The 26,400-nt window shown below is 39.4% G+C and overlaps 1 protein-coding gene across 5 annotated transcripts in view; it reads left to right on the forward strand.

The window, feature by feature from the left end:
• GPD2 (glycerol-3-phosphate dehydrogenase 2) overlaps positions 1–23,024 on the forward strand; it is a 122,497-nt gene extending 99,473 nt beyond the window's left edge. For all 5 annotated transcript variants that reach the window (XM_084643421.1, XM_084643419.1, XM_084643417.1 and 2 more), the window contains 9 exons: positions 1,091–1,284; positions 8,094–8,228; positions 8,464–8,639; positions 9,212–9,343; positions 9,796–9,954; positions 14,803–14,915; positions 15,014–15,092; positions 15,203–15,301; positions 20,489–23,024. In XM_084643421.1, coding sequence (XP_084499547.1) covers positions 1,091–1,284; positions 8,094–8,228; positions 8,464–8,639; positions 9,212–9,343; positions 9,796–9,954; positions 14,803–14,915; positions 15,014–15,092; positions 15,203–15,301; positions 20,489–20,614 — 1,213 coding nt within the window. In that variant the 3' untranslated portion in view covers positions 20,615–23,024. The remainder of the gene's footprint in view (positions 1–1,090; positions 1,285–8,093; positions 8,229–8,463; positions 8,640–9,211; positions 9,344–9,795; positions 9,955–14,802; positions 14,916–15,013; positions 15,093–15,202; positions 15,302–20,488) is intronic.
• Positions 23,025–26,400: the final 3,376 nt, after the last annotated feature.

A 26,400-nucleotide genomic window follows, 5' to 3' on the forward strand; every position in this document is an offset into this window, starting at 1 on the left:
GTGGGAATAAGTGCTCATATTTCAAAATGCTCAACAGTGAAAAGGTGTTGTCAGGCAGTTTCTTTGAGTTCAGGGTCTTGAAATACAGAGCCCACCAAAATATAACAAACAAACATTATATAGACACTAAAAGAAGATAGTGCCAAAAACTTGTATTTAGCTGCCTGGCTGAAGGTGCTTACTGGGAGATTGTGTAATTGGCTACTATGATAACTTCCTTAGAAGTTTTGGTCTCCAAGCACAGACAAGACTTCTAATGTTACTTTCCTTTTGTCTTACATTTTATCTCCTTTCTTCTTTCTCCTTTTCACTAATAAAATCAGTTATGTTATACTTGCAAGGAAAATATTTCTATGAATCATAGGCTCCTTAATGTAAATAAATTAAATCTTTATAGTAAATGTAAGGAAACAGTGTGCACTTTTTTGCACTTTTAAAATATCCTACAAGTTCACCCACCTCCTGATAAAATTATAAGTAACAAAGAAGTTATAAAAACACACAAAGCAATAACTTTGTATTAAATCTGGCTCCCTGCAGACATACTGGAGCTGATTTGTATTTGTTATAATTGGAAGTTTCATTTCATGGTTCTTCCCCAACCCTTTCTATTTCACCTTACCTTATTTGCATAATATTTATCCATTCTTTGCTTAAAAAAGCTTACCTAAGGTGTTCAGTTCGTACCACATCTCTCACATCGCTGTTCTTAAAATTCACAATTTTTTAAATAAAAAAATCTTATGGCCAAGATTTTCACCAGCACTCATGCTTTTGAGGGCTTAGGTTGAGAGATGCATGGAGCCTGCTTTTTTTTTTTTTTTTTTAAGAGAATGATTCACCACCACTCTTTGAAAATCAAGTTCCTTGAACATGACTAGTTGGGGATTGAAATAAAGGCACAAAAAATCAAATCACTGGTCACTTATGAAAATCTTGTCCTAAGAACATAACATAAACTTCATTTCCAGGTTTGTTTGACTAAAAACAGTGTCAGGTAATCCATTTTAGTGATGAAAGATTTTGTGAATAAACTAGATATTTTATTTGAAGTCAGAACTTGAAAATGAATAACCTCTCTTTATTCCAGCCCTGATAACATGGGGCTACTCGACCCAGCCACTAGTGACGGACGAGTGATTTTCTTCCTGCCATGGGAAAAGATGACTATTGCCGGCACCACAGACACTCCAACTGAAGTCACACACCACCCAATACCTACAGAGGAAGATATTAACTTTATTTTGACTGAAGTGCGCAACTATCTGAGTTGTGATGTTGAAGGTAAATTTAATGACCTTTCTTTTTCATGGGAGGGATGCTGTTGTGTCTGCAATGTTTGAAAGTGAAACTATACTGTCACTAAAGTTTTGTATGATTTGATTTACCATGCTTTTGGTATTTTGGGACTTTATGTGACATAAAGGTCATCCTTACCAACATTTCAGGGTAATACTATTACTGCTTTGTCAGATGTACCCTGCATACCCTGGCTATTCAAAATAAAATCAGTTGATATATACAAAAAGAAAAGGAATACTTGTGGCATCTTAGAGAATAACAAATAAATTGGTTAGTCTCTAAGGTGCCACAAGTACTCCTTTTCTTTTTGCGAATACAGACTAACACGGCTGCTACTCTGAAACCAGTTGATATATAGACGTCCACTCTGAGTGCACCCTTTTGGCCCAAGTGGCGTTAACTCTTTTGGCCTCACAACCACCCAGCTGCTCCTCTTGGCCTGCGGGGGAGGTATGTGATACTGTTGATTTTCAAGAGAGGGAAGGGGTGGAAGATGTGGATCACTTGAGGGTACATCCAGTGTCAAAGCGTGAGTTTATTGACCAGTCTCAACCAACTTTTTGTCTAGAAACAGTTTTTGACTCTTCCAAAGTCATCATTCTGGTTTGTATTTTTTTAACCACTTTGTCCTTAATATTTGCCTTAAAAAAAATCGGTACATATCCAATACTGTCAGTTTTCAGTTCAGGAGAGGGAAGGATTAAGGGCTAAAAGGGAATTTTTAAAAATAGAATGATGATGATCGCTGGTAGGTTCATTTGATTTAGGGCACTCAGATGGAAATGACCTGTTTGCATTCAGATTCATGGTTTAGAGTTGAAAGGCTTCATATCTTATATCACCAAGCCCTTTAGCCATCCTGTCCCCTTCACCGTTGTTTTTAAAATGATTTTGTGAAAACGTTTGCGTTAGCAGAGATATTAAAGTAAATCTGAAAAGCACTCTGCCTGCTGGGAATGTAACAGTGTCTTGTAGTTAGATTTAGGAAGCCTTCTATCCAGAGGCTGAAAACTCTAGCTTACTTGTTTATTCTTCCCTGAAATGGGTAAATTGATAGTTCTGTTTTTGTATCAAGTTAAGAAAAACGATCTATCCAAAAAATGTACCATCAAGTCTCTTGAGCAGAAGTTAATCAGAATGATGTGGCGTGCCAGGCAGGTGGTTGGTTGAACTAAGCTATGGCTCGGAGTATTGAATAGGACAGAATTTTTGCAAGGTATTTCACAAAAGTAGTTTTCTGGAGTGTTTAAAGCTTTTGAAGGAAACCCACCTAGGTGCATGCTGTTTTTCACGAATGCAATTAGCAGTGTTTATAGATTGCCTGTTATTGAATTAACAACTGTGCTGGCCGTATCAACTCACTGCAGACCTGTTTTTTTGCTGCCAGAGACAGTGCCAGGGTTATCAACTTACACAGGCTTGGATGTGTTCCAACTATTTAATTATAGTGTCACACATGCTGCTTTTTCTAGTTTCTTTAGTTTATAAATGTAATATGGTATCTTATTTCTGTGATTAGCACTTCATTTTGGCGGTTAAACATGCTGGCAGAGCAACATTGATTCTGAAATCTATTCAGTGCTCTTTTGGGATATTTTTATAGTCTGTTATCGATTTTCAGTTATCAGTCATATAAAAACAGAATCTAAAAACATACCCCAAAATGCTTCAGCATAAAGCAAATCAGTCAATTTTTTCCTTTGTAAATTTAATAGTCAACACAATTAAGTTTTTTATAAAAGCCTCTACTGCTCTCATGTTTTATTTAAAAAGTGAAATGATTATAGAATCTACTTGTGGTTTTGAAAATAAATAATTTAATGGTATAAACAGGTGTGATCTGTGCTAAACCTGTGTTGAAAAGAGATTAAATTTGTTATAACTTGGCATTTTAAAATCATTTGGTCTCTTATATATTATAAAAAATAACATGGAACATCTTTTAATTACAGTAATTAAAAAAGATCCAAGGTCCACATCACAAAAAATATGACTTTGCGGACGGATGGAAAAATTCAGGCTGCCTGTTCACATTCCTTATACGTCATCAATGCACTATGCAGATGTACTTCTCTAACTGTATCTCACCTCCTGCAGGTATTCATAACGCTCCCATCCCCATGGTTTGTAAGAGGAGTGGACTTTGTACCCTGCAGTAATTGGCCTCAATGAGTATGTCTACACTGCAATTAAAAGCCTGTGGCTGGCCCTGTCAGCTGACTCGGGCTAAAGGGCTGTTTAATTACGATGTAGACCTGGGGCTCGGGCTGGATCCCAAGCTCTGGGACCCTCCCCTTCATGGGGTTCCAGAGCCTGGGCTCCAGCCCAAGCCCAAACATCTATATTGCAGTTAAACAGCCCTGTAGCCAGAGTCCTGTGAGCCAGAGTCAGCTGACACAGGTCAGCCTCAGGGGGGTTAATTGCGGTATAGACATACCCAATAAGTCACATGGCTGAAGCAAAGTAGTAGATATTTTTTAGAAGCTAGGGTATGCTGTATTTAGTTATACCTCCGAGGGGTTTTTATTTTTACTATTTGATGCCTTCAGGTTTTATATCTACTATTGAAAAGTTAAAATTGGTTTTACAGGTATACTTATAACTGACAAGGAGCCAAGAAATAGCATAGATAAACATCTAGCCAGTTGGCCATGTATTTGATAGGATGGGAAAAATCAAGATAACTTTGTCTCTAATGGTGCTAAGAATGGGAAGTTTGAAATCCTCTTACTATATCTCTTGTCCTGAGAAGGACAGTTGAATATGGACCACATGGACTCTTGTTGATTATGAAATGTGTAAGATGGGGCCCTTTTAAAGCCACTGTATAGTAATCTGAGAACCCCAGCAGTATTGGAGGTTAGTGCGGAGCACAAGTTGTTGGAGTACTGGAGCTCTGCTAATAAAAATGCATTCAACCCATATCTTTGTGCGCGCCTAGGTATACTTCCACAAGATTTATTTGTCAAGTTAAGAGCTTGGGATAGTAACCCAATCATTTTAGAAGAATTTTCGAAAAGTGTATTGGAAACAAAATGTCAGGCATGCAGACACAAGGAAATGATACTTAGCATGTTTAAATGCGTGAAGAGAAATTGCCCATCTGAAGTCAGAGGCATGAGTGCATTGCACAGATTTAACTTACTGGTTGGTTTTCAAGCCTTTTGATTTTTCCAGTTTGTACAATGGACCTCTCTAGTTCTGGGTGCCTTTTTTCAGGTTAGAGGCTAGAGGGCTAAAATGTTTGACACTGATAATGCTGTTCTTTGATTCTCTAACCCTGCCCATTCTACTGCTCTGGAAAATCTCTCCTGTATTTTAAATTACTTTCTAAGGCTGTAACTACATTTCAAACTGGAGATGTAATTTCCAGTTCAAGGACACTGTGATAGGGTGTACTGGGCCCTTTGATCCCCTTACTGGTGGCCTTGCGGTCCAATTGTACCACCCCAAAAAAGGAGCAATAAAGGTGCATCCTTCAGCCCACCTAGAGAGGTTGTAGGGAAGCAGTCAGGGTGCAGTAGGTCCAGTTAAAAAGTAGCTGCAGATTAGTTCCGGCAGGGACCAGAGGAATAAGGAAGGGTGATCCTTGCTGGTGGCTGGAGCTTAAGGGAGAACCAGCAAACTGGTTCTGGTGACATTTGCATTCCATAAGGAAGAAGCGATAACTTCAGCCCTGTGATAAGGGTGAAGAGGAAGGGGTTACACAGGAAGAGGCCCAGGGAATATCAGCAGCAGCAGCAACTATTCCAGGAAGCAGCATGTGACTGGTACTTATAGGGTCCCTAGGTTGGGACCCAGAATAGTGGGTGGGCCCGGATACCCCCACTGGCAGGGTGGCCTGAGCCCCAAGAAAGGGATAAGGCTTGTTTAGAGGCCCAAGTGAAGGGCAGGTATTGGAGTCTCCAGGAAGAAAGCCCTGGGGGCATTGCTCTATACAGGGCAGACACAGACTTAAAGCTAGCCCACAAGGGCTGAGAACTGACTCCAAAGACAGGGCTGCAGATACCAATCAGGGCACTGTGATAGGTCCTGTTGTACCTTTGTTACCCCAGAAGGGGTTCCTTCATGTGATGAGCCACTGAAAACCTGCCCGGCAACAGCCAACAGGGGGCACCAGAAAAGGGCAGAGTTCTGGTTCGCACTTTGCCAACAGGAGGTGCTCATGAGAGGTGAGTGTCCCCCGTCACAATGGCATATGGGATGTAGCCATTGGTGGTACGAGGGTGTAACAATCCTGAATACATATTTAGGGTTTTAGACAGGATGGTACTTTGGGCAGCTAGCCTCTCCCCCCAATTTGCACTGCTGTGGCTACACGCTATTTTTAGCCCATTACCTCAGGTATGTTTAGAATGGGTGTGTGTCCTCAAGCTGCAATTTACACTAGCAACTCTAGTGTAGACTTACCCGAAGCCAACACATAGAGTAAGGTTTTTAAGCTCCCTGTTTCATGTTAAACCTCTACTTTTGGGCAACATCCTAAGACCATTTGGGTGATTTACCCTGGTGCGCCAACCATTCCTAAAGTCTTGAGAGCAGCCCTGGTGGTTGTTTGAATAATTTGCTAAGTGTTAATTTGTGACTTTGATGGAGTGAAGCTTGGATACATCAGTTGGTGGTGGTAGTTAATTTTTATAGCTTCATAAGTGTGCATAAAGATGAAAAAGAAATGTCCTGTCCCAAGGAATTTAGTCTTGACTTCAGTGAGAGTAGCAACAGGCCCTATCATATCAAGGGATTAAAATAAAGAAAAGGGGTAAGGAGAAACAGCATAATGGAAAGACTGGGGTTATGATAAGTTCCTTTTTCAAAATGTGTAATTTTAACACGTTAGCCTGAGGGACAAAAGTCAGTCAAGAGGGGCAGGAATGATGGTCGCCACTGAAAGGCTAACTGGGAAAAAAAATGAAGCTTTTACTGCTGGAACCTTTGTTTGTTTTTGGTTTGTTTGTTTGTTTTTTGAGCAGTGGAGAAGTGGTAGTGCTGATTGTTCTCAGAGCAGTAACTGGGCACCGTATATGGTTTAAGCTGTTTGTTTTTATATTATGGTCACACGATGTATAAATTCACTCAACTTCTGTCACTGCTGGATCCAGCCTTCCTGACACCTTAGACAGAGATGAAGAAAGTGAGCTTTCATTTACCTTGTTTTATCTTTCATCTTCCATGTAACAAGGCTTAAAAAAAAAAAAATAAAGCTACACAGTAGTAGTGGTGTTAATTCATTGAGGGCTCAGAAAGGCCCACTGTGCTCCTTTATAATAGCCATTACATTCTCCTAATTAAACAGTTTCCTCAAGACAAGAGAACTGCAGAATAGCAATTGCATCATTTTAAATAGTGTTGATGCCAATTACAATGTTGATTGAGACGAACTGTGCTTTTCTGGTTTAAAAAAAATATGAAAAGTCAGTGTTGTAATGGCTCTCTGACTCTTTGAGATAGTCCAGAGGAAATTCTGTACCTTGAGGCATAGAACACAAATAGAGGACTTAAGTGTGAGAAACTAGTGATTTCAAGGAAAACAACGTCTTTTCCTTTTTAAAAATAAAATTACTATCATCCTGACCGCTCACCCTCGCAAAAAAACCACCTGACCAATTTTCTCTACCCTCAGCAAACCATCACCAGCTCTACTCAACTGGTGAGAGATTTCCAGGATGTGGAATTCCCCTCCTTCATCTCTACATACATCACAAAAGTATTTTGTGGAAAGGTTCAGCCCCTGGTTACCCACATGCTGGACACTCAGTGGGGGAAGCTCTTTGTTTCTCCCTGAACCTTCACATCAGGACAAGTATTTTGGTGGGGGCAGGATGAGACTTCAGGGTCTTCAACCCCCCGCACCCCTTTTCAAATAACAGGTATAGGCTTGGCAAGGAAGGATTTCACCCACACTTTCCCTTTGACTTTCTGTTGAGGTCTTGGTGACCTCAAGATGCTAAGGTGCTAGGTAACCTTTGTGTAGAGAGCTGAAAGCATCATTAGCCTAACTGGCCCAAAAGTAAAGGTTCTGAGGTATCCCTAAATATTGCATAGTGGAACACTGTGTTAACAGCTGAGCCATTAGGAGGATCATCCAAATAATTTTCTGATTCTTGTTACCAGTTGTAACTCAGATGTTAATGATCAGATGGTTTTGGTTCACTAGTATGTGGACTGTTGCATGTACAAATTGCTGCTGACCCGCTTTCTATTACCTAACTAAATAATAGGTCAGTGTGAAACATACCATGCAGCCACATATGTTGTGGCAGTTAGAAATAGTTGTAAAAAGAAATGAGCATGGTGTTTGTAGAACAAAATAAAAAAAGTGTGCTGGAATTGTAAAATCCACAGGCTGTCACAAGTATCCTAATTTCCATCATATTTGAGGTTGTCTGAGCACATGACTGGGAACCAGGAATCTTGGAATTGTAACCCGGTTCTGATATTGAATCCCTCTCTTGTCCTTGAGACAGTCATGTCAGCTTCTCTGTTCCATTTCCCCATCTTCAAAATGGAAATAATAATACTTCTCTCCCAAGGGGGTTGTGAGTATTAGATAGGATTTCAATAACATTTTACAGACGCTATTTTAAGTCATAGGATGTGAGTAAACTGAGGATACATATACCTCTGTCCTTGCCTATCTGGCATGTGAATTTGAGGGGAGAAATGTAAACATTATTTGTGCCAGAGTAATTTTAAGAAAATGAAATCTTTGCTTTTAACCAGAAAATAATAAAACTGATTAAGTCTGAAGGCTTTTTTCTAATTCTGTTTGGCCATTATTTGCTTCTAAACAGTGAGAAGAGGAGATGTCTTGGCAGCATGGAGCGGCATTCGTCCTCTTGTCACAGATCCCAGCTCTAAAGACACCCAGTCAATATCTCGGAATCATGTTGTTGCTGTTAGTGACAGTGGCCTTGTTACTATAGCAGGTACTGGAAATCCATTTCAGATCTCTCATATGGCTTTGTCAGGATTCCCCAGTGTATTTAAGTCAAAGGTAGTGAATGTTTGTACAGCAGATTTGAAGGAACAAGCGATATTATTTAGTTATTAGCGAATAAGTGATTTACTAGTTGAAGTCCAGTAAAGACGAAACTGGACTAAGTGTGAAGTTTGGCCGATGCAACACACTTCCACTAGTTTACCAAAACAGATTGTTTGCAGGTGGGAAATGGACAACCTATCGCTCCATGGCACAAGATACCATTGATGCAGCCATCGAGGCTCACAACCTCAAGGCAGGCCCATGTAAGACGGTAGGACTTTTCCTGCAGGGGGCTAAGGACTGGAGTCCTACTCTTTACATTAGGCTGGTCCAAGATTACGGACTGGAAAGTGAGGTGAGTCGACTATATTTCTACTCAGTGTTTGTATTAGTTATCAATAACATTTAAAAAAAAAAAAAAAAAAAAGCAGCCGCACAGCCTGTATTAAGGGCTCTTAAATTGGCATAAGACTACACTGTTTGGTCGGGGCAGAAATAATTGTATAAGAAAGAAATCCAGTAATAAATTTTCCTTTGCTAGTGGAGTACTAAAAGCCACGTGCGTTCTTTATTTCAGCGTCTGCATAAGCACAAAGCTATGCCCTCTGTTTTTAAACATGTATGACAACCTAGGTCTTGGGCACCTCAAGCCCAACAAAATCTATTCTTCAAAGGTGATCACAGTAGCAGAAAGGAGCTGAAGCATCATTAGTCACCGCTACATTGATACATGCATAGTAGTGTTAGTGCTGGTCTAAGCATTCACAACGCCAGTTGTTTCCTCCCACACAATCAAAATCTAATACCATCCTCAGCCTATTTATTACAGGCTATGGGAGAACTGACAAGACTAGTTTATATCTATTCAGCTGTGCCTCAGAAGGTGCTGGGACATAGTGTTCGCTAAATGTGCTCTTAATTCTATAGGTGGCTCAGCACCTTGCGTCTACATATGGTGACAAGGCTTTTGAGGTGGCCAAAATAGCCCAAGTTACTGGAAAGAGGTGGCCTATTGTTGGAAAACGCCTTGTATCTGAATTTCCTTATATTGAAGCTGAGGTATGTGAAAATGGCTACGTTTCTCATCTCTGTAATTTGTGATGATTATTAGTCACCCACCCTGTGAAGTAGGAGAGGGGGGTGGAGACTGTATCTGGCATGTAAACAGAAATTTATTTGAGTAAATCATGGAATAATTTTTTTTCTGAACTTTTATTAAATGCATTTAAACACATGAGCCCAGATGCTTTTTTATATTGCAGCAAAAAAAGTGGGGCTTGCTTCATATAAATCCATTTTCTTAATCACTTAAGCAAATTATGGCCTTGTGTGCACATATGCATAAGGCTCCATATCCGCTCCCTCCAGTGCTCTTGTTCACCTTACCGCCCCATTTACCAGAGCTTCATGCTATTTTTTTCCCTCATTCCCACATAGGTCCAGTCCCCTTTCCCATGTCCAAACACTGCAGAACCTTACATTTATCTTTTTATCCAATTCTAATATTCTAGGTTATGTATGGGGTAAAAGAGTATGCATGCACTGCAGTGGATATGATTTCACGTCGCACTCGGCTGGCCTTCTTGAACGTGCAAGCTGCTGATGAAGCCTTACCAAGAATTATTGATATAATGGGGAAGGAACTTCATTGGAGTGAACAGAAGAAAAAGGTACAAAAGACACTTTAGAACTGGAACTTTTTTTAAGCTCTCTTGTAGAGCCCTGTGCTGGATTATTTTTTTAATCCTGCTCCCGCATTGTTTCTTGCATTTTTATCCTGCTCCCTCCCACAAATCCCGCAAGAGAGAAATTTCCCCATGCTACTAAAAAAAAATCAAATAATAAAAAAAAACCCCCACCCCCACAGTCGGTTAGTGTGTAAACATTCAGACACAATTTTTACCACTAAAACAATAAAACAAATCTTGCTTAAGCCATATAAAAATATACTTTAACCCCTGTTATAATGGACATCAAATCTGTCTATCCTTCGCTTAAATTTCAGAATTAAAACCTTTATTTTAAAAAAAGAAAAACTTGCTTTACGTTGCTGAAAATTCTATTTATGACAAACTGATGAGAGATTGCGTGTTTTCTCACAAATTACCAGAGTCTGTTTTTTGCCCACCCAATCCTGCCTGCAACAAAGTACGTTTAATCCACTCCCGTTATTATGGCATTGGGTCCTGCGGGGCATGCAGAATCCCAATCGTGCTGCAGGGCTCTACTCTTGTTTTCCTTAATCAGTTTCAGTCTTAAACGAGTTTAGACATGCATTTGTTAATAGAACATTGCAAATGCCCTTTTCTTTTGGCATATGCCATTTTAAAAAAAAGCTATCAAACCAGTTCCAGTTGCTCTGAAAAGATCAGAATCTATGGTGCTGAGCTGCGTAATTTAAAAGTGAAAGTAAAATTGGAGGTTTCATCCTGTTCCTTAGTGGACATTTTGTTCAACATTAAATTTGTCAGAAAAGTTCGAGAGAGACAAAATTTGACTTGTAGGAGCGTTTCAAGACAGGACTGCTGTTCGTTGGTAGAGCTGTGGAAGGGAAGCTTGCATGGCATTTGCCCATTGTTTTTTCTTTGTATCCCTCTTATCTTCCTTCTCTTCTCTTATAAGGCTTCCTTTGTGAACTGATGACGAAGTTGGTCTTGATACCACTGTTGGCCTCACTAACAGTCCCAAAGTCATCTGTTTCTCTCCTTTCCCTCATCTCGGAGAAGCCATTGAAATCTAGTGATATGGGACCTGGTCCACATAGGGCCCAGGTGGTGAGCATCCTTCACTTTCATTGCAAGATATGTGACCAGCACCTTGCAGGATCTCACATTTACAATGCCGTAAAATGCTCCTGCAGCATGAGGAGTAGTGTCAGGAGAAAAGTGCAGTCATGTGGGCTGGCTCATTCACTTAGAGACAGTCCTGTGTCCAAGCAGGATGACCAGGTTTGAGCTTGACCTCTTGAAGAGGGCAGGACTGCATGCAAGTTGTGGTTTTCTCAGCTCCTAAAGGAACATGAAGCCTCCTATTGCTCATTCACGATACCTTTTAGCCAGTTAGAAGTTGTATTAAAGTTCAGAAAGAAGCTCATTTTATTCCTGCATTCTGCACCAAAAAATAAAAATTCTGCGCCAAAAAATTAAAAATTCTTCACACAATATTTTAAAATTCTGCAAGTTTTACTTGTCCATAAATAAATGCAGAGGCTCCAGCATGGCAGTGCACAAAGGTGGGAGATCACCCCACAGCCTCTCCACCCCCATCCTGGGGACACAGACTCAGTGGTAAGGCTGCACCCAACCATGACATGGCACAAGGCCTGGGCCTGCCACAGAAACACCCCGAAGCACCAGGTGTGGGGCAGGCAGGCTTAACCAGGCAGGATCCAGGTGTGGGGTGAGAGGATTTTGTGGGACAATCTGGGTGCAGGTAGCTCAGTGTGGGGGGATCCGGATGCACAGAGGCTCATTGGAGGGCTCCAGGTGCAGGGGTAATGGGACTCTGCTGGAGCTTCCAGGTGAAAGTGGTTGGGGCTCAGCAGGAGGGTCTGGATGAGGGGGGTTTCAGCAGGGGTGTCTGTGTGCTTGGGGAGTGGACTTGGTGGGTGAGGGTCTGGGTGCAGCTAATTGGGGGTCAGTGCTGTGGGTGTCTGGATGTGGGGGCTCAGGGTGGTGCAGGGGTGTGGGGCTTGTCAGAATGGGAGTTTGAGTGCAGGAAGCTCAGTGGGGGGTGGTCTGGGTGCAGGGGTTAGGGTCCGGAGGCAGAGGGCTCCAGATGCAGGGGATGAGATTCAGTGAGGTGGGGTTTGAGTATGGAAGACTAGGGGGTTTTGGGTGTATGGGGTGAGGCTTGGCGGGGGTGTCTGGGTATGGGAGGTCTGGATGCATGGGGGTTGGGTGGATGGGGGAGCAGCTCCTTGTACAGTGACCCCTTTCCTTCCCCCTCCCCCCTGCAGTTGAGGAGCGATGAGGGCAGAAAGCAGGATATGACGCTGAGCTTCCTGAAGCTGGAAGAGGTTTATGGGAGTGCATTTGACAGCCCCAGCCACTCCTTGCAGAGAAAGAGGAAGGCCCGTCCTCTCCTGCCTCCAGTCCAGCTGAGATTAGCAGCTGATCCTGGCTCATGGTAGGAGCCACTGGCTGGGATGTCCCCAGCTCTGTGGTGATTTAACTCTCCGACTGCTGCTCTGGGTGCCTTAAATGATGTACCCGAGCAGCTAGGGAGTGGTTCACAACTGCTCTTGCAGCTTCCCTGTCGGAGAGTAATTTTTCTGCGGGGAAGCAAAGAAATCTGCAAGGGACATGAATTCTGTGCACGCACAATGATGCAGAATTCCCCGCGGAGTATCATTTGAATCCTCTCAGCTGGAGGACTTGTGATGACTCTAAGCCTTTCCAGAGGGATTCATAAAAAGAGGGATGCAGTTATATCACAGATGTGTGCTAAAATGCTTGGTAAATATCCTGAAGGAAGAAGGGAAGGGTTGTTGTAATATAGCTACAGTAAACTAACTGGAAGGGGTTTGGTTAAAAATAGAGAAACAAAAGAAATTAAATTCGAAAGAAAATCATTTTGGTAAATTAGTACATGTTAGGATTCATATAATTCTATCCAAAACATTAGGTTAAGAGTGCTAAGGTTGCAAACCAGTCAGAAAACGTCAGCTCTGAGATTGCATGGCAACCTTTCTCTAACCCCTTGCGCATACGCATTATGATACAGTCTTTAGTTGCATGATCACACAGTTGCATGATCATCATGCACACATTTCTCCAACAATACAAATAACATACTGTTTCTGTAAGTGTAGACTGATGGTCTCTCTCCAGCCCAGGAAGGAGTGACACCATGCCCAGTTTCTGGAGCAGCCCCTTTTTCTCAGGGCTTCATTTATTGGTCGTACCAACAGTCTTCAAAAAAAACAACAAATAAACAGTTCAACATAAATCCAATGGCCAAACCAGGTCCCTTTCCCTTACCTCAGGACTTCATTGCGGGAGTCCCCCAGCTCTGGTAGCTCTTTCCCAGTCCTACCAGCCAGCTGTCTGGGAGTCCCACTGCTGCAGGAGCCAACCTGCTGCTTACAGCACTCCTCCCTCAGTTCTTTCAGCCCTTATCGGAATCCAGTGCTTATCAGGCAATCACCTGATCCCTTGCAAATTGCCAGGTACTTATCTATTTTTTAACATGGTTCTGCCTTAGTACAGGGCTCACTGGCCCCAGGACACCTGGCTTTTAAAGGGGCATATCACCCTGTTACAGTAGCTACACATGTAGCATCTTTAAATGTGATTTTTTTTTTCATTCCTTTCTGTGCTCTATTTTCATTATGGTCCAGTATATCTTTTTGCTGTTTGGGGGTGAGATAGTTCAGTATATTATCAACACAGCATTCCTTAAGTATTCCAGGGGAGGAGGCCATTAACTTCAAAGCTAACTTAGGTCCTGATCCTCTAAAGACTTGTGTACATGCTTTACATGAAGCATGTGAGTAGTCCTGATAAGCCCAGTAGTTCTCCTCATATGCTTAAAGACCTGAAAAAGAGTTCTGCTCAAACGCTTGCCTTTTTCACCCACAGAAGTTAGTCCAATAAAAGATACTGCCTCACCCACCTTGTCTCTCTAATATCCTGGGACCAACAGAGGTACAACAGCACTGTAAACAACAGTGGAAGATATTTAATTAATCACGTGTGTAAATCTTTGCCACATGTGTGCCCTGGCTATAAACTTAGGATACACACACACACATGCCCGGGAAATTTGTACTATTGGTATGTGCCATTTATATATAATCTATAGTATATTAAGTACAGTTTACTGTGAACTCTTTGTATTGGTGACTTTTATGGTATACATTGACAATAATACTAAAGATGCTACATAATTCTAATTAAGGTTGTAGAAAATAAGTGTACGCTAAGCTAATATACTGTATTATATATTTGAGAAATAGTATGTGATCATTTGATTAAAGGCTGTAAATTCTCATTTGACTACAATATTGAAGGGAGCTGGAAGGGTCAGAGCCAATCTCTCTCAGGTAAATATGCATTTTATGGCCTTCCACACACGATGTTAAATACCCAAAACCCCACCCACAACTCTTAAATAAGTGAAGAATAAGATACCAATTCTTAATGAAAGGTGATTTCGTAGACTTGATCTGGAAGTGCTGTTTCTGGTGACATCACTGTGAGTTGCATGTGTGGACTGAGGGCATGATATGGCCCTAAAAATCTTTGCATTCCATGTCTTCAGTATAATTATCAATTGACAATCAACACTTGTACGTCAAAGCCAGTGATCTAGATGAAGCATGAAATGGTTCCTTATCTTAATGACCTTGTTCACGCTAAGCACTTTTTTGGCCATCAAATGCTGATATTCCTCTAAAGACCAGCAATTATAAGTTTGTGAAAGGAGCCAATGAAATATTACGGTATAGAAGAAATTCAGCATGTAAATATTCAGTATTGTTCTAGAACTGAGACTTTGTTTCTTTCATATTTTAGGAAGAACTTGAATCTGCTAAAAAGTTTCTGTATTATGAAATGGGCTACAAGGCAAAAGTAGGGCAATTAACAGACAGCTCTGAAATCACTCTTATACCTTCAGATATTGACAGGTAAATGAAGTACAAATGGACCTCCCGGATAGTCCCTGGGAAGATATTTCTGTCAATCTTTTGTGTATTCCTTTTCCATTAATAATCCTATTTTGCAGATATAAAAAGAGATTCCACATGTTTGATAAAGAAAAGAAAGGCTTTATTACCATACTGGATGTTCAAAGTGTGTTAGAGGTAAAATTTCTCTTTTGATTTTTTGAATTCTTATCTCAGTTGTGTAGTATGGTATAAATCATGTTTAACTGATCCAGTTGATTTGCCTGTTGTGTTGTTCTTTTATTTAGAGTATCAGCATTCAAATTGATGAAAATACACTTCATGAGATTTTAAATGAAGTGGATTTGAACAAAAACGGGCAGGTTGAACTCGATGAGTTTTTGCAGGTGAGTGGCTTTCTATTTTAGTTGTAATGAAAGGAACACAAGAACCCTCATCTCCCTTTGCTCTGTATATTGGAAATTAATCATCAAAGCTAGATGTAGAGTTTGTACATAAAATTTTACAGACTTGCCATTCATTTTTTATTCATTATTAATCGTATATGAATTTACGTTGTCTAAAGGTGGACAATGCTTGAATCAACATTAAGAAATACCAACAATTTCTACACCACTGTTTGTATTGATCACAATGTTTCCTATACTCTGAGCCTATCCTTGTAAGGGCAAATGCTGCAGCATGTGCTTATAAGGAGGTTGTTTTTTTTAGTGATGACCATTATGCCTGGACAAAGCATTGGAGAGAGAGACTGAGGGGTTGTTTTCACTGCTTTATTAGCTTGAAGTATAACTCAGTTTTCTTGCTAACCCGGTTGCCATCCCGCACACAAATCTCTAGTTTGAGCTGGGTGGTGCTTTAAGATCCAGCCAACTAGCCTACCAGTGGGTATGGTTGGCTGGCAACAGCACTAGTAATACAGTGGGGATGCAGCAGCTCACATCACAGCAACTCATCAGCCGCTAATCAAATTCTTCTGTGTAGCTCAAGTGTTGCGTATTGTGATCCCTCTCTCTAGAGATTAGCTCTGAGTGAGAGTGACTACAAAGCAGAACACTAGGCTAGCTTGAGTGTAGTAACTTGAGAGTACTAACCCAAGCTAACTGTTGCAGTGAAGAATTTCCTGAGGCTGAAATCCAGGCCCCATTGAAATCTGTAGGAATTTTGAATATTGCCTTCAGCGGGGCCAGGATTTCACCCAAAGCCTGTCCTGCGTTGACAAGGGGATATACTAGTTGAGCTAGTAGGTATTATCCATCCATGACTGCTAGGAGTTTTCTTTTTAAACATGGAGTTTGTCTTCCTTCCTTCTGTTGTGTTTTCCCCAGCTGTCGGGAGGCTAAAATAGTGGGCTGTCTTCTGTACCTTTTTTTTTTTAAATTAAAGTAACCCAACTAAAAGATTTGCTGAGGGGAAAGAACAAAAGTCTTTATGCTCCCCTTGACTTCTGTGAGAGAGGATCGTAAATCAGCAGATCTGAACTGGGGGCAACACAGAAATGACTAACGGTTGCTTGATGCAAACTCAAATCCTGTACAAGCATCTCCATGTAAAACCCTACCTTCAGGGATAGGGTTAGGAGCCCATCACTCTCTGTAAGTCTCCTAGCAAACTTGAGGGGCAAAACAGAGCAATACACTGCTGATCAATTCTGCAGTAGTCATTTATGTGGATTTTTTGTCCGTGCTGTGGAGATTCCATCAGGGAACAGCTGTAGTTGGGTGGTACATGCTGTCAGGAGTCCTAAGAAGCTGTTTGAGGCCACGGTGCCTAGGCAATGCAAATGGGCGAAATACCCCTTATCCCCCATCCTCCCCCAAAGAATTCCCAAGCAACTCTGAAACTAAAGTAGTTTTTCCTATGCAGAAAAAACCCTCCTTAGGTCCAGACAGTCTATTCTGTAGTTTGTCGAGGTATCCTTTCAGTAGTAGAGGGCTGAATCATGCCTGTTGCTTCCTTCAAATTAGGCATGAGCCACCCACACATCTGAGGGCACAACTTGGCCAGCCGCTGCACGTTAAAACAATAGCTTTTGTTCATGCTTAATAGGACTATTGATTAAAAGCTTCACTGAAAAAGTATCGGGGGCAAGAAGCTGCAGGTTCAAAGTGTGGTGTATGCCATTCACATTGTCCTGCTTAATTTCTGAATGATCTAAAGAGAGAAGTGCATGAAAGGAGAACATGAACGTCAGTTTTCTATGCATCTTTCTGCAAATGCTTTCCAAAAAAAAAAAAAGAGAAGGCAATAAAGATACCACTAAATTGTTTGCCTCCAACCATTTGACTCCCCTCACATGAGCAGTTTTTGTTTCCAGCCAGCCAGGTCTGTTTTTGTAGAGCGTTACTGGTCAGGTATTTCAAATGACTGCCAGGTCTTTCTTGAATCAGGGCAATGATGAATGCCGAACATGTGATAAATTAATGCTGGGGATTTTGGTCAATGTCAGCCGTTTCTTCACTGTGTCAAGTTAAACAAACAAGATCAAGGCAAAGGAAATGGTAATTGTCTCTCTGGAGATGAGCTGTAGATAAGAGCATTCTTGAATCTAAATGCAGAAAATTTTCACAACTTATGTCCAGCATTCTAAAAAGGGAGGATTTATTTGCCTAAAACATAGTCACCAAAAAACATTTAAAATAAAATGGAAAAAATAGTCCAGTGACGACATCCTAATATATTTTCTTTAAAAAAAAAAAAATCACACATCTTTTCAGGCAATTGAGAGAGAGCCCACCTTTTTATATAAAGTTTCAACTGGGGAAGAAATTTGATTTTGCACTTTATAAACAGAACTCTCTCCATTTCTGAGTATGTTATGCTGTAACTTGGTTAGTTGGGGTGCACTATAATTAAGAAACAGAAAACTGGCAATTAATCATGCAGTGTCTATTGTGCTCAATACTCTTTAGAGGTTGTCTGTTTTGTGGTTTTAATACTTCCAAAATGTGAATGACAGCACTTTTTGCATATTTTTAAAAACTAATTATTGGTGGCTTCTAGTTTGTCCTCTGTGTTTCAAAAATGCACCGTAAGCCACATTTTGAAACAGATTCCTTAAAAAAAGAAATGAAAATAAATGTTTGAAATCTGGTGACTGAGGTCATAGGCCTCAAAGCTTCAATAATCAGACCTTTGTACATTTGGGCTGAATGTCTTCTATGTATGTGGACAGCATGTAGCATATTGTGCACTACTATAAATTAAGTTTTAAAATAACAAGTAAAAAAGGTAACAAGTAATAAAACAAACCTTTGATTTTTGCCACCAAGGTAATGAAATGTGTGGAACTTACTTAAATGGTGGTAAATCTTTTTTAATGGATCTATTAGGATTCATGCTCCTTTTGTGTTTGCTTTCTGAAAACTTTCATTGGATTACTTTCATAAAACTTTCATTGGCAGAATGTTTGTGGAAACTTATGTTTGCAAATACTTATGGAAATTTGTACAGTATTTGAATGCGTGTCAAGGCGCTTGCTCACCTATCCAAGTGGGGAACAGAGCACTGCCATGTGATTTTTCTGACCAGTTGCAAACAGTCAACAATGGATGCTTTCAGAAACTGTTTGTAGCCTCTCTAATGAGTCAAAAAGAGTTAGGAGTTTTTAAATAAAGAATAGTCATGAAGAAATCATGATGCTCACAGATATATCAAAAACAGAAGCAGAAGCTAAATTCATTAGATACGTTGTTACAAAGTGTTTGTTTGCTCAGCTCTAGTCTAGTCTTTAAGAGAAAAGTCAGATATCACTCAAATCAATACTGGAGGAAGGAAGATAAAAAAGGATGTTTTCCTGATTCTTGTAGAGTAAGACCTGAATAGAAGAACATATCAGCATCTGGGTAGCTAATGCAGTTGTGATCACTAGTCTGTTACATCACAGACCAGTTTCTTGACTGTGTCGACTGGCGTATTTCCACTGGCGAGAGTGGAACTATGACAATTTTCACCAGCTGAGAATCTGGCAGATCTTTAACATTACTGTGTAGATATTTGGATATTTTTTGGACAGCAAGTACTGTTCAAGGGCCCAATGCTGCCTTCACTTACGTGGACCAGAGGCTGTGAAACTGTAGGTGGAGGCCACAGAAGACAGGGGAAAGAGCAATTAAACAGGAGGAGGAGGGACTGGATGAATTGATCCTCTGTGGCATGCTCCCTTTGGGGCCAGACAGATTTTTCTAGCAGAAATTCTCTTGGAGGTTAATTATCCTCCAGGTCACCAGGTTTGTGTGGGCCCAAGTCTACCTGCGATAGTTTTGTAAAAAGGGAAGAAATCTGAAGTGAGGTGACTATTTAGCTCCTGTTGAGAGGAAGAAATATTTTGTAAGTGCCAATTGCTTTTTGTATTAGAAAGTCTCTGACCAGCTGACTACATGTATTTTCAAGTCCAATGCGGATCTTATCCATAGATTTTTAAAAACAAAAATCTAAAGTCTAACACTAGAGTATGTTCATTAAGGTAATGCTGAGACTCCAGTTTCAAGGACTTAAATGCAAACTAGTTTTAAAAGTCTAAAGCAGTGTTTCCCAAACTTGGGACGCCGGTTGATCAGGGAAAGCCCCTGGCGGGCCAGGCCGGGCTGCTGCTTCCCGCAGCCCCCTTTGGCCTGCAGCGGTGAACTGCGGCCAGTGGGAACCGCGATCGGCCGAACCTGCGGACGCGGCAGTTAATCAAACCGCCCCGGCCTGCCAGGGGCTTTCCCTGAACAAGCGGTGTCCCAAGTTTGGGAAACACTGGTCTAAAGAAATTTGGATTTAGAAGAATCGTGGAGGTCAAGTACACTATCACTAGAATAAGAGTGCTAAATGAGAAAGATACCTTGCAGGGGCAGTGGTAGATCAGGAACCATGTTCTCTTTTCTACCTTTGTGACTCTTTTCAGATTTAAAAAGAATTCACACGCATGAATTATCTTGCAAGCTTGATTGTAATGAATGGCTTTAGAAAGCCATGGGGTAAGGGGGGTCTGCTGCACTGTTATTACAAATATATCACATCAGTAACTTGTACATGTCCTGCAGCCCATACACAGGCAAAACTACCATGGGCCACACTGGAAAATGTACATTTAAAGGGCGGCACAATCCAGCCCTAGAAAGCAATACCAACCATTTTGTTTAAAACCTATAATAATAACAGCATTATTTATTGTGTTTTAATCTTGCTACTGGTTTGGACAACATACTTCATTAACTCTGGCATTGTTTACACTGGAGATTTGTCTCAATTTCAGCCGTTGGTAGCAACCCATCAGGGGAAGTTGCAACCGTTCCAAACCCCTAGGATAGACAGTGTACATAGCTACAAACTGATTTACACCAGTGCAGTATATCCTAGTTTCAAGCAGGGGTAGGCTGTACCAATGGAAATAGCAGCTCAGAGCAATTTCCCTTGTCTACATGATGGGTTTGCTTTAGTTGCAGCTACCTTACTGGTTGGTCACAAATGGGTAGAATCCCCAGTGCAAGAAAGACTTCAGTCTGTGGGGTTAGTATCTCTTTAAGTGTTGTCCGGCAATTAAATTTGGCTACTATCATTAATATGCTGTAAACGTGGTTTTTTTTAAGCTCATGAGTGCTATTCAGAAAGGATATGTGTCTGGAAGCCGATTGGCTGTACTTATGAAAACTGCTGAAGAGAACCTACGTGAGAGAGTTGTTATTCCAGTGGATCGAAGTGGTGGTGGACTGTGAGTTTGAGAAGTACAAAACCTGCTTACAGCTACCAGAGAATTTGTCTATGTGTAGCTGCCTCGTTCAGTGCTGAAAAATATTCCAATGTTTTCAAATGTCTGTTTGTTCTAGTGAACTGTATCTGGTGGTCAGGGTATACAAAAACACACTGATACATTTATTTTTCCTTATTTTCTGTGCTGATATTAATACTCCAAAATGTGGCCTTTTGGATGGGACATGCTTTAAAAGTAGAAATTATTTGCAGGAATTCAGAATAGAGTCTGCAAAAGGCTTGTTCAGACACTACCTTTCACAACTTTGTTAAGCTTTTAGATAATCTTCCCCCTTAAAAAGAAATGGTGCATAGAAAGTGACTGCTTCCTAAGATCCAGTCACTAAAAGTATTCTGCATATGTGCAAGACCATATGTGTTCAAAGTGCCTGTCCAGTAAAAGGAAGAGAGGAATCATTTTGGTGGGGGAAGGGGGAATGTTCACATTTAGGTTTCAGGAGGATGCCACAAAGAAATATCTTGAGCGCTGCCTAAATTAAACGTCCTGGTAAGGAATCATAGTTATATTTATGAAATATTACATAGATAGTCACTTCAGTACTTCTCAATGTTGTTCTCATTCAATGACACCAATTTCATTGCCAGACAGATTTCTGGCAATAAAAATTTGACAGCATAAGACTGGAAGAGCACAAGATTGGACCAAAAAACCCAAAAATCTCATAGATGAGTTATAATTTAGAGTTAAAAATGTATGGGTACAGCTTTCACTCCTCCCAGTGAAAACCCTGCTGTCTTCAGTATATGCCATTGTCTAGCAGGTATTGCAGTCTACTATAAAGTGTCAGACTGTTTTTGTACTTTTAGATAAATACTGAAAGTATGTAAAACAAGAACTTTGCCATAGTGCACTAATCCTAACCACTTAATATTTGCAAAATGTACACTTAAATGGGAAAGTTACTTTGCATTCCAGCAGGCCTTACTGAAATGTGGTAAGGGCTATTCGCCTTTGCATTAATTTGCTGAAAGAGCCAGTTTTGGACCATTTATTTGAGCCATTCTCAACAAATGCTCCACCTGGCTATTTACCCTGCGACTCTTCCTATTATTAAATTGGCTATGATCAGCATTAAGATCAGATGGAGGATTTCTGCCTGATCTGTGGTAGGGAGGGGAAAATGAATGCATATTTTATTGGTGTGTCTCTTTCATAATACTCCTTTGAGTATAAGTATAAATGAGTATAAATACCAGTTTACATATCAAACCAGAAGCCTTAAGTTTAAAATGCCACCACATCTGTACACAACTAAATGCAAAATCTGATTAATTTTAATCCTGTTTTGAAAATTCTTTAACATGATGCCAAGTTAATATCCTGCAAGCAGTACAGGTCTGAAAAATAGACAATTAAAAAAAATTCATATCCAAAGTATATAGGTGCTGAGGACTTGTAGTGACTATGATATTAGTGCTAACTATAGGTGGTGGTGGTTGAATATTTTGGTCTGACAAGTTTCCAGCTATTAAAACTGTATCTATCTAAAAATGGAAGGAGGAAAAACCCACCTGAAATTCTTAAATGAATATAGAGCACTTTGTCTTCCCCCCAAGATTTTGCTTAGATTGTCTTCTAAAAAGTCCCAGGTTAAAATGATTTTAAATGATTTTTCGTTATTAGATTTTCCTAACATTAAGATGCTTTGTACCTTATTGTACACATTGCAGTGGGGAACTAACTTTTCTTGCCTTTGAGACTACTGAGCACTCTTTAGTATGGCTCAATCCATGTGAATTAAGTCCTTGTGCACACTTAGACTATATGAGGTCAATTTATGAACAAAAAGGTCATAGGATTGTTTCTCTATCAAGCTTTTGCATTGAAATATGTCAATATACACAGGATAAAATGTATATCTGTATTTTTGAGATATTAAGCTATTTGTGTCAAATGTCCTTTCAAGGGAAAGAATGAAGAACACAATAACAATTTTGCCACATATTCCAGAACTGGGAGGAAATCAAGGTACAATAATACAGGTTTGTTTTATATTTTTCAAAAAGACATTATGCTACCAATAATTTTTAAAGTGTAATGGCTACAAGTGACACAAGAGGCTTTTTCAGGTTAGGCGAAGAAAACCATTGTATTTAACATATTTTTTATGGTTCAGTACACCTTTTAAAATAGTTCTCCCTCTACTCCCTTAATAAGTTGTACAATTAAGAATGATAATTGAGGTTTCACTGTAAAGCCTAGACTGTCTACTACATACCCACTCCTTGCTGTTCTTTTGCTTTACTAATGTAAAGATAACATGCAGAATGTAAAGGGATTTTCATGGCTGTGTGCCTGTCCTGTTATATTGATTTACTTTGAATTTTAGCTGCAATAAATGTCTTAGCCCTCTGCTTTTTTGGTTTCTTGTGGCACAGTAGAATGTGTATAAATACTTACTTTGTACAAAATAAAAAGTTGCGTATGTTATTTATACTGGTTTAAATAGTAAAATGAAAAAATCCAGAATTATTTGATTTCATCAACACACTTTTTTATGTTTTGAAAAAAGATTATTTCATGATTATTGTTGAGGTCAATTCAGCTGTAAAAATTTCATTGTCCTGTATTGTTCTAATGTAGTGTGAAACAACTACTGTTTAAACAAAAACTATAAGTTCAATAGTGTCTGTGGGAGGGGGGAGAGATGTATACTGCATATTTTTCCATGTGGCACTTTTATGTATTGTGTTGGTTTATTATTCTAGATTGGACTGTTAAATACTGTGTTTGAGGCTGGGTTGTCATTTTTATAACTGTCTCAGTGTTTTATTGCCATTATTTATTACTTTTGATATACAGAATGAGCGCATGCATTTATAGAGCAATAGGAGAATATATTTAATGTGCCTTGTTTTTAACTGAATAAGAACTGAAAGCATGAATCAATAAAACTGATTAAAATGGTGCACTCACAGGTACTTTGATGTTACTGGCAGTTACAGAAATAACTTTGCTTAGTCTTAAACAAGTTTAGAATAAAGGTGCAAAGTAGATACTTTTTAGTAAATAGTATATTTAGCAAATACATGTCATTTAGTTCAGAATTCAGTGGTTTTAAATCATAAAAGTTAATACAGATTTATCATTATCAGGTAGATTCATTTGCTGCTGAAATACAGGTGAGATGTTCTGTGAGTATCCTATTTTGAAAACTCATACTAAAAATACAACTAGCCAATTTCAACAGGAATTTCGTTTAACCAAATCTTTTCAAGCTCAATCTTCCTATGCACAATGATAAATGTTATCATAACTAAAATAAATAGAAATGAATGGAAAAGATTACATACAAGATCCATTTTGATCATCTTACATGTCAAGTTAGTCTAGGGTTGCCAAGTGTTGATAAATGTTCTTACAGAAAAATGCTATATATTTTCATTGTCAGTAAATCAGAATCGCTATTATCAGTTCTAACACAAATTTTATAATGCCCGTATTATTTTATAGGTTTTAATTTAGTCATGTGGCAGGGATAGCCTATATTTTCATTTAGCCATGCTGCATGCTGCAGGGGTGAAAACCAAAGCACTGTAAAATATACAGAACTGTTACCTCCAGAGTGCAATTGCAAAAGATTAAAAACATTATGCATTCTGCCTTGTATAAATGATTTGTCAGAAAACATTTACCATAATACTTTCTCAAATACTTTGCAGTCCTAAAATTGCTTAGGAGTGTGATCCTGAATCCCTTCCTCAGGCAAAACTCCCATTGAAATTAATAGGATTCTTGCCAGAGTAAGAACTTCAGCCCTCTCTTAGCATTAAATATATGGAGAAGGTGCAGATTTGTTGTAGATAAAATCGGTTGCAGTGAGCATAGAAATATGATATGGAATATCATAGCAACATTAATATTTTAGTGTCAGTGCTCAGACTGGGTGATTCCTATGTCAAATGTGAACTGATTGCATTTGATTAGAGGCAGCAAAATATTGAGAGAAAAACACGTCTTCGACAAGGATGTATCTTTGTTGCTTAAGTGAGATATTTGTTTCTGCCCCACTAAAAATGAGGGGCTTGTCATGATTTCAGATTTTTGTTTCCTTTATATTTTATCCCTTATTCCTCTAATTAGTCACCAGAGTTGTGAATGTATATAGAGTGGTACGAGAGCTTCGGTGACACTGCAGGATATTTGCACAGGTAGTGTCACAAGAAGGTTGTTGGCTTTACTCCGGAACCAGTGTTCAGTTTATGCAAGAAACCAATGATATGGGCAAATTGCTGGGCTCATCTTTGCTCTTCGTATTTCATAGATAGAAGCAGAGACTAGTACATAGATATCATGAGCTCAGTGGCAGGCTCCTTTATTTATCCCATTAGCTTTTTCACAACAAGCCATTCATGCAGACTTTAGATGTGTATTAGATTATTTGATTGGATGTGTACAGAGTAGTTGCGAGAACCTGTTTCCGCAGATGTTTAAGTTGGTACTGTATCTGTAACTGAATTTGATCTCTTGGCCACTGCCAAATAACATCCACTCTTCCGCGTCTGGCTCTTATTTCCCATTAGTTACCTTTAGTCCAGCATGACTTCAGAGTGACACTTTTGAAAGTTTTCAAATTAATGGTGATCTCAGCTTGGCTTCTCTTTTATTTAATGGCAATTAAAACGGCACTTTGCTTACAGGTGCATGTTTTAGGTGATAGTTTCTTGTATATAGTGCATCTTTATAGCAATGAGCTTACTGCTCTTCAGTTAAAATATCCAGAAGTGTAATGGGGCTCTTTATGCAATGTAACTGGATATGTAAATCTGGCTTTTTTTCTCCTTTATGTGCTTTATTTAACTAAACAAGACACATTTGATTCTGTCTTACCAAGATACCTTAATCTGTTTGTCTAAGTGATGTAAATGTAATTAGCTTGATCAGTAAAACTGATGCTAACTGAAGTGAGTTCAATCAGTGTAGACTGATTCTCAGATTCTTTTCAAAGCAAGGGTTCCTTCTTCCCCAGCCCCTTACCCTCACCAAAATAAACAGAGGACTCCCCCCCCCCCCGCTTTATTTTGTTCTCTTATGAGTTACTGTTTAGTTTACTGAACCACCAAGATTCATTTTTTATTTTTGCATCCCTACAATTAACAGATCTGAAATTCATTTTTATGCATGCTGAATTTTTCCTGTCCATGTCAAGAAGCTGTAAATTCTCAGATCTATTGAACTGACAGTGAAATATATTTCATTTCCCCCCATGAATCATTTGACATCCTTATTGCAGAAAAATGGCAAAATTATGGTGTACCATGTTTTCATAAATTACTGCTTTTTCCAACCTGTTCTATGATTTGCTTGGAGAGAATGTGAATTTAAGAATCCAGAATAGCTTGGTAAACCGGACTTGTTTCAGTCAAGATCGAGATCAGTCTGAATTTCAGACTATTAATTGTTCTGATTTTATGAACTGATTAATGCATCTTTCATGTGAATCCAGGTTTTACTGTTTGCTATTTTAATATCTAGTCAAAACAATTTAAAAGATAGTAAAGTATTGAATTAACTAAATTATCTTAAAAGGGAAACTGTTACTCTTTGTGATATATGTAATGTTCTTCAGATATTTAACAATAGTCATTTCTTAAAGATGTCTACATATTTTGCACCAACAGCTTGCAAGCTACTGAAAAACTGTGCATTCTTTGAAAAACAATTGATTGCACATTGATGGAAATTTATAAAAAATATCTGAAAATATACAGTGTTCATAGTAGATTTTGC

The sequence above is a fragment of the Lepidochelys olivacea genome, assembly GCF_965140295.1.
Source record: "Lepidochelys olivacea isolate rLepOli2 genome assembly, chromosome: 11".
Taxonomy (NCBI): Eukaryota; Metazoa; Chordata; order Testudines; family Cheloniidae; genus Lepidochelys; species Lepidochelys olivacea.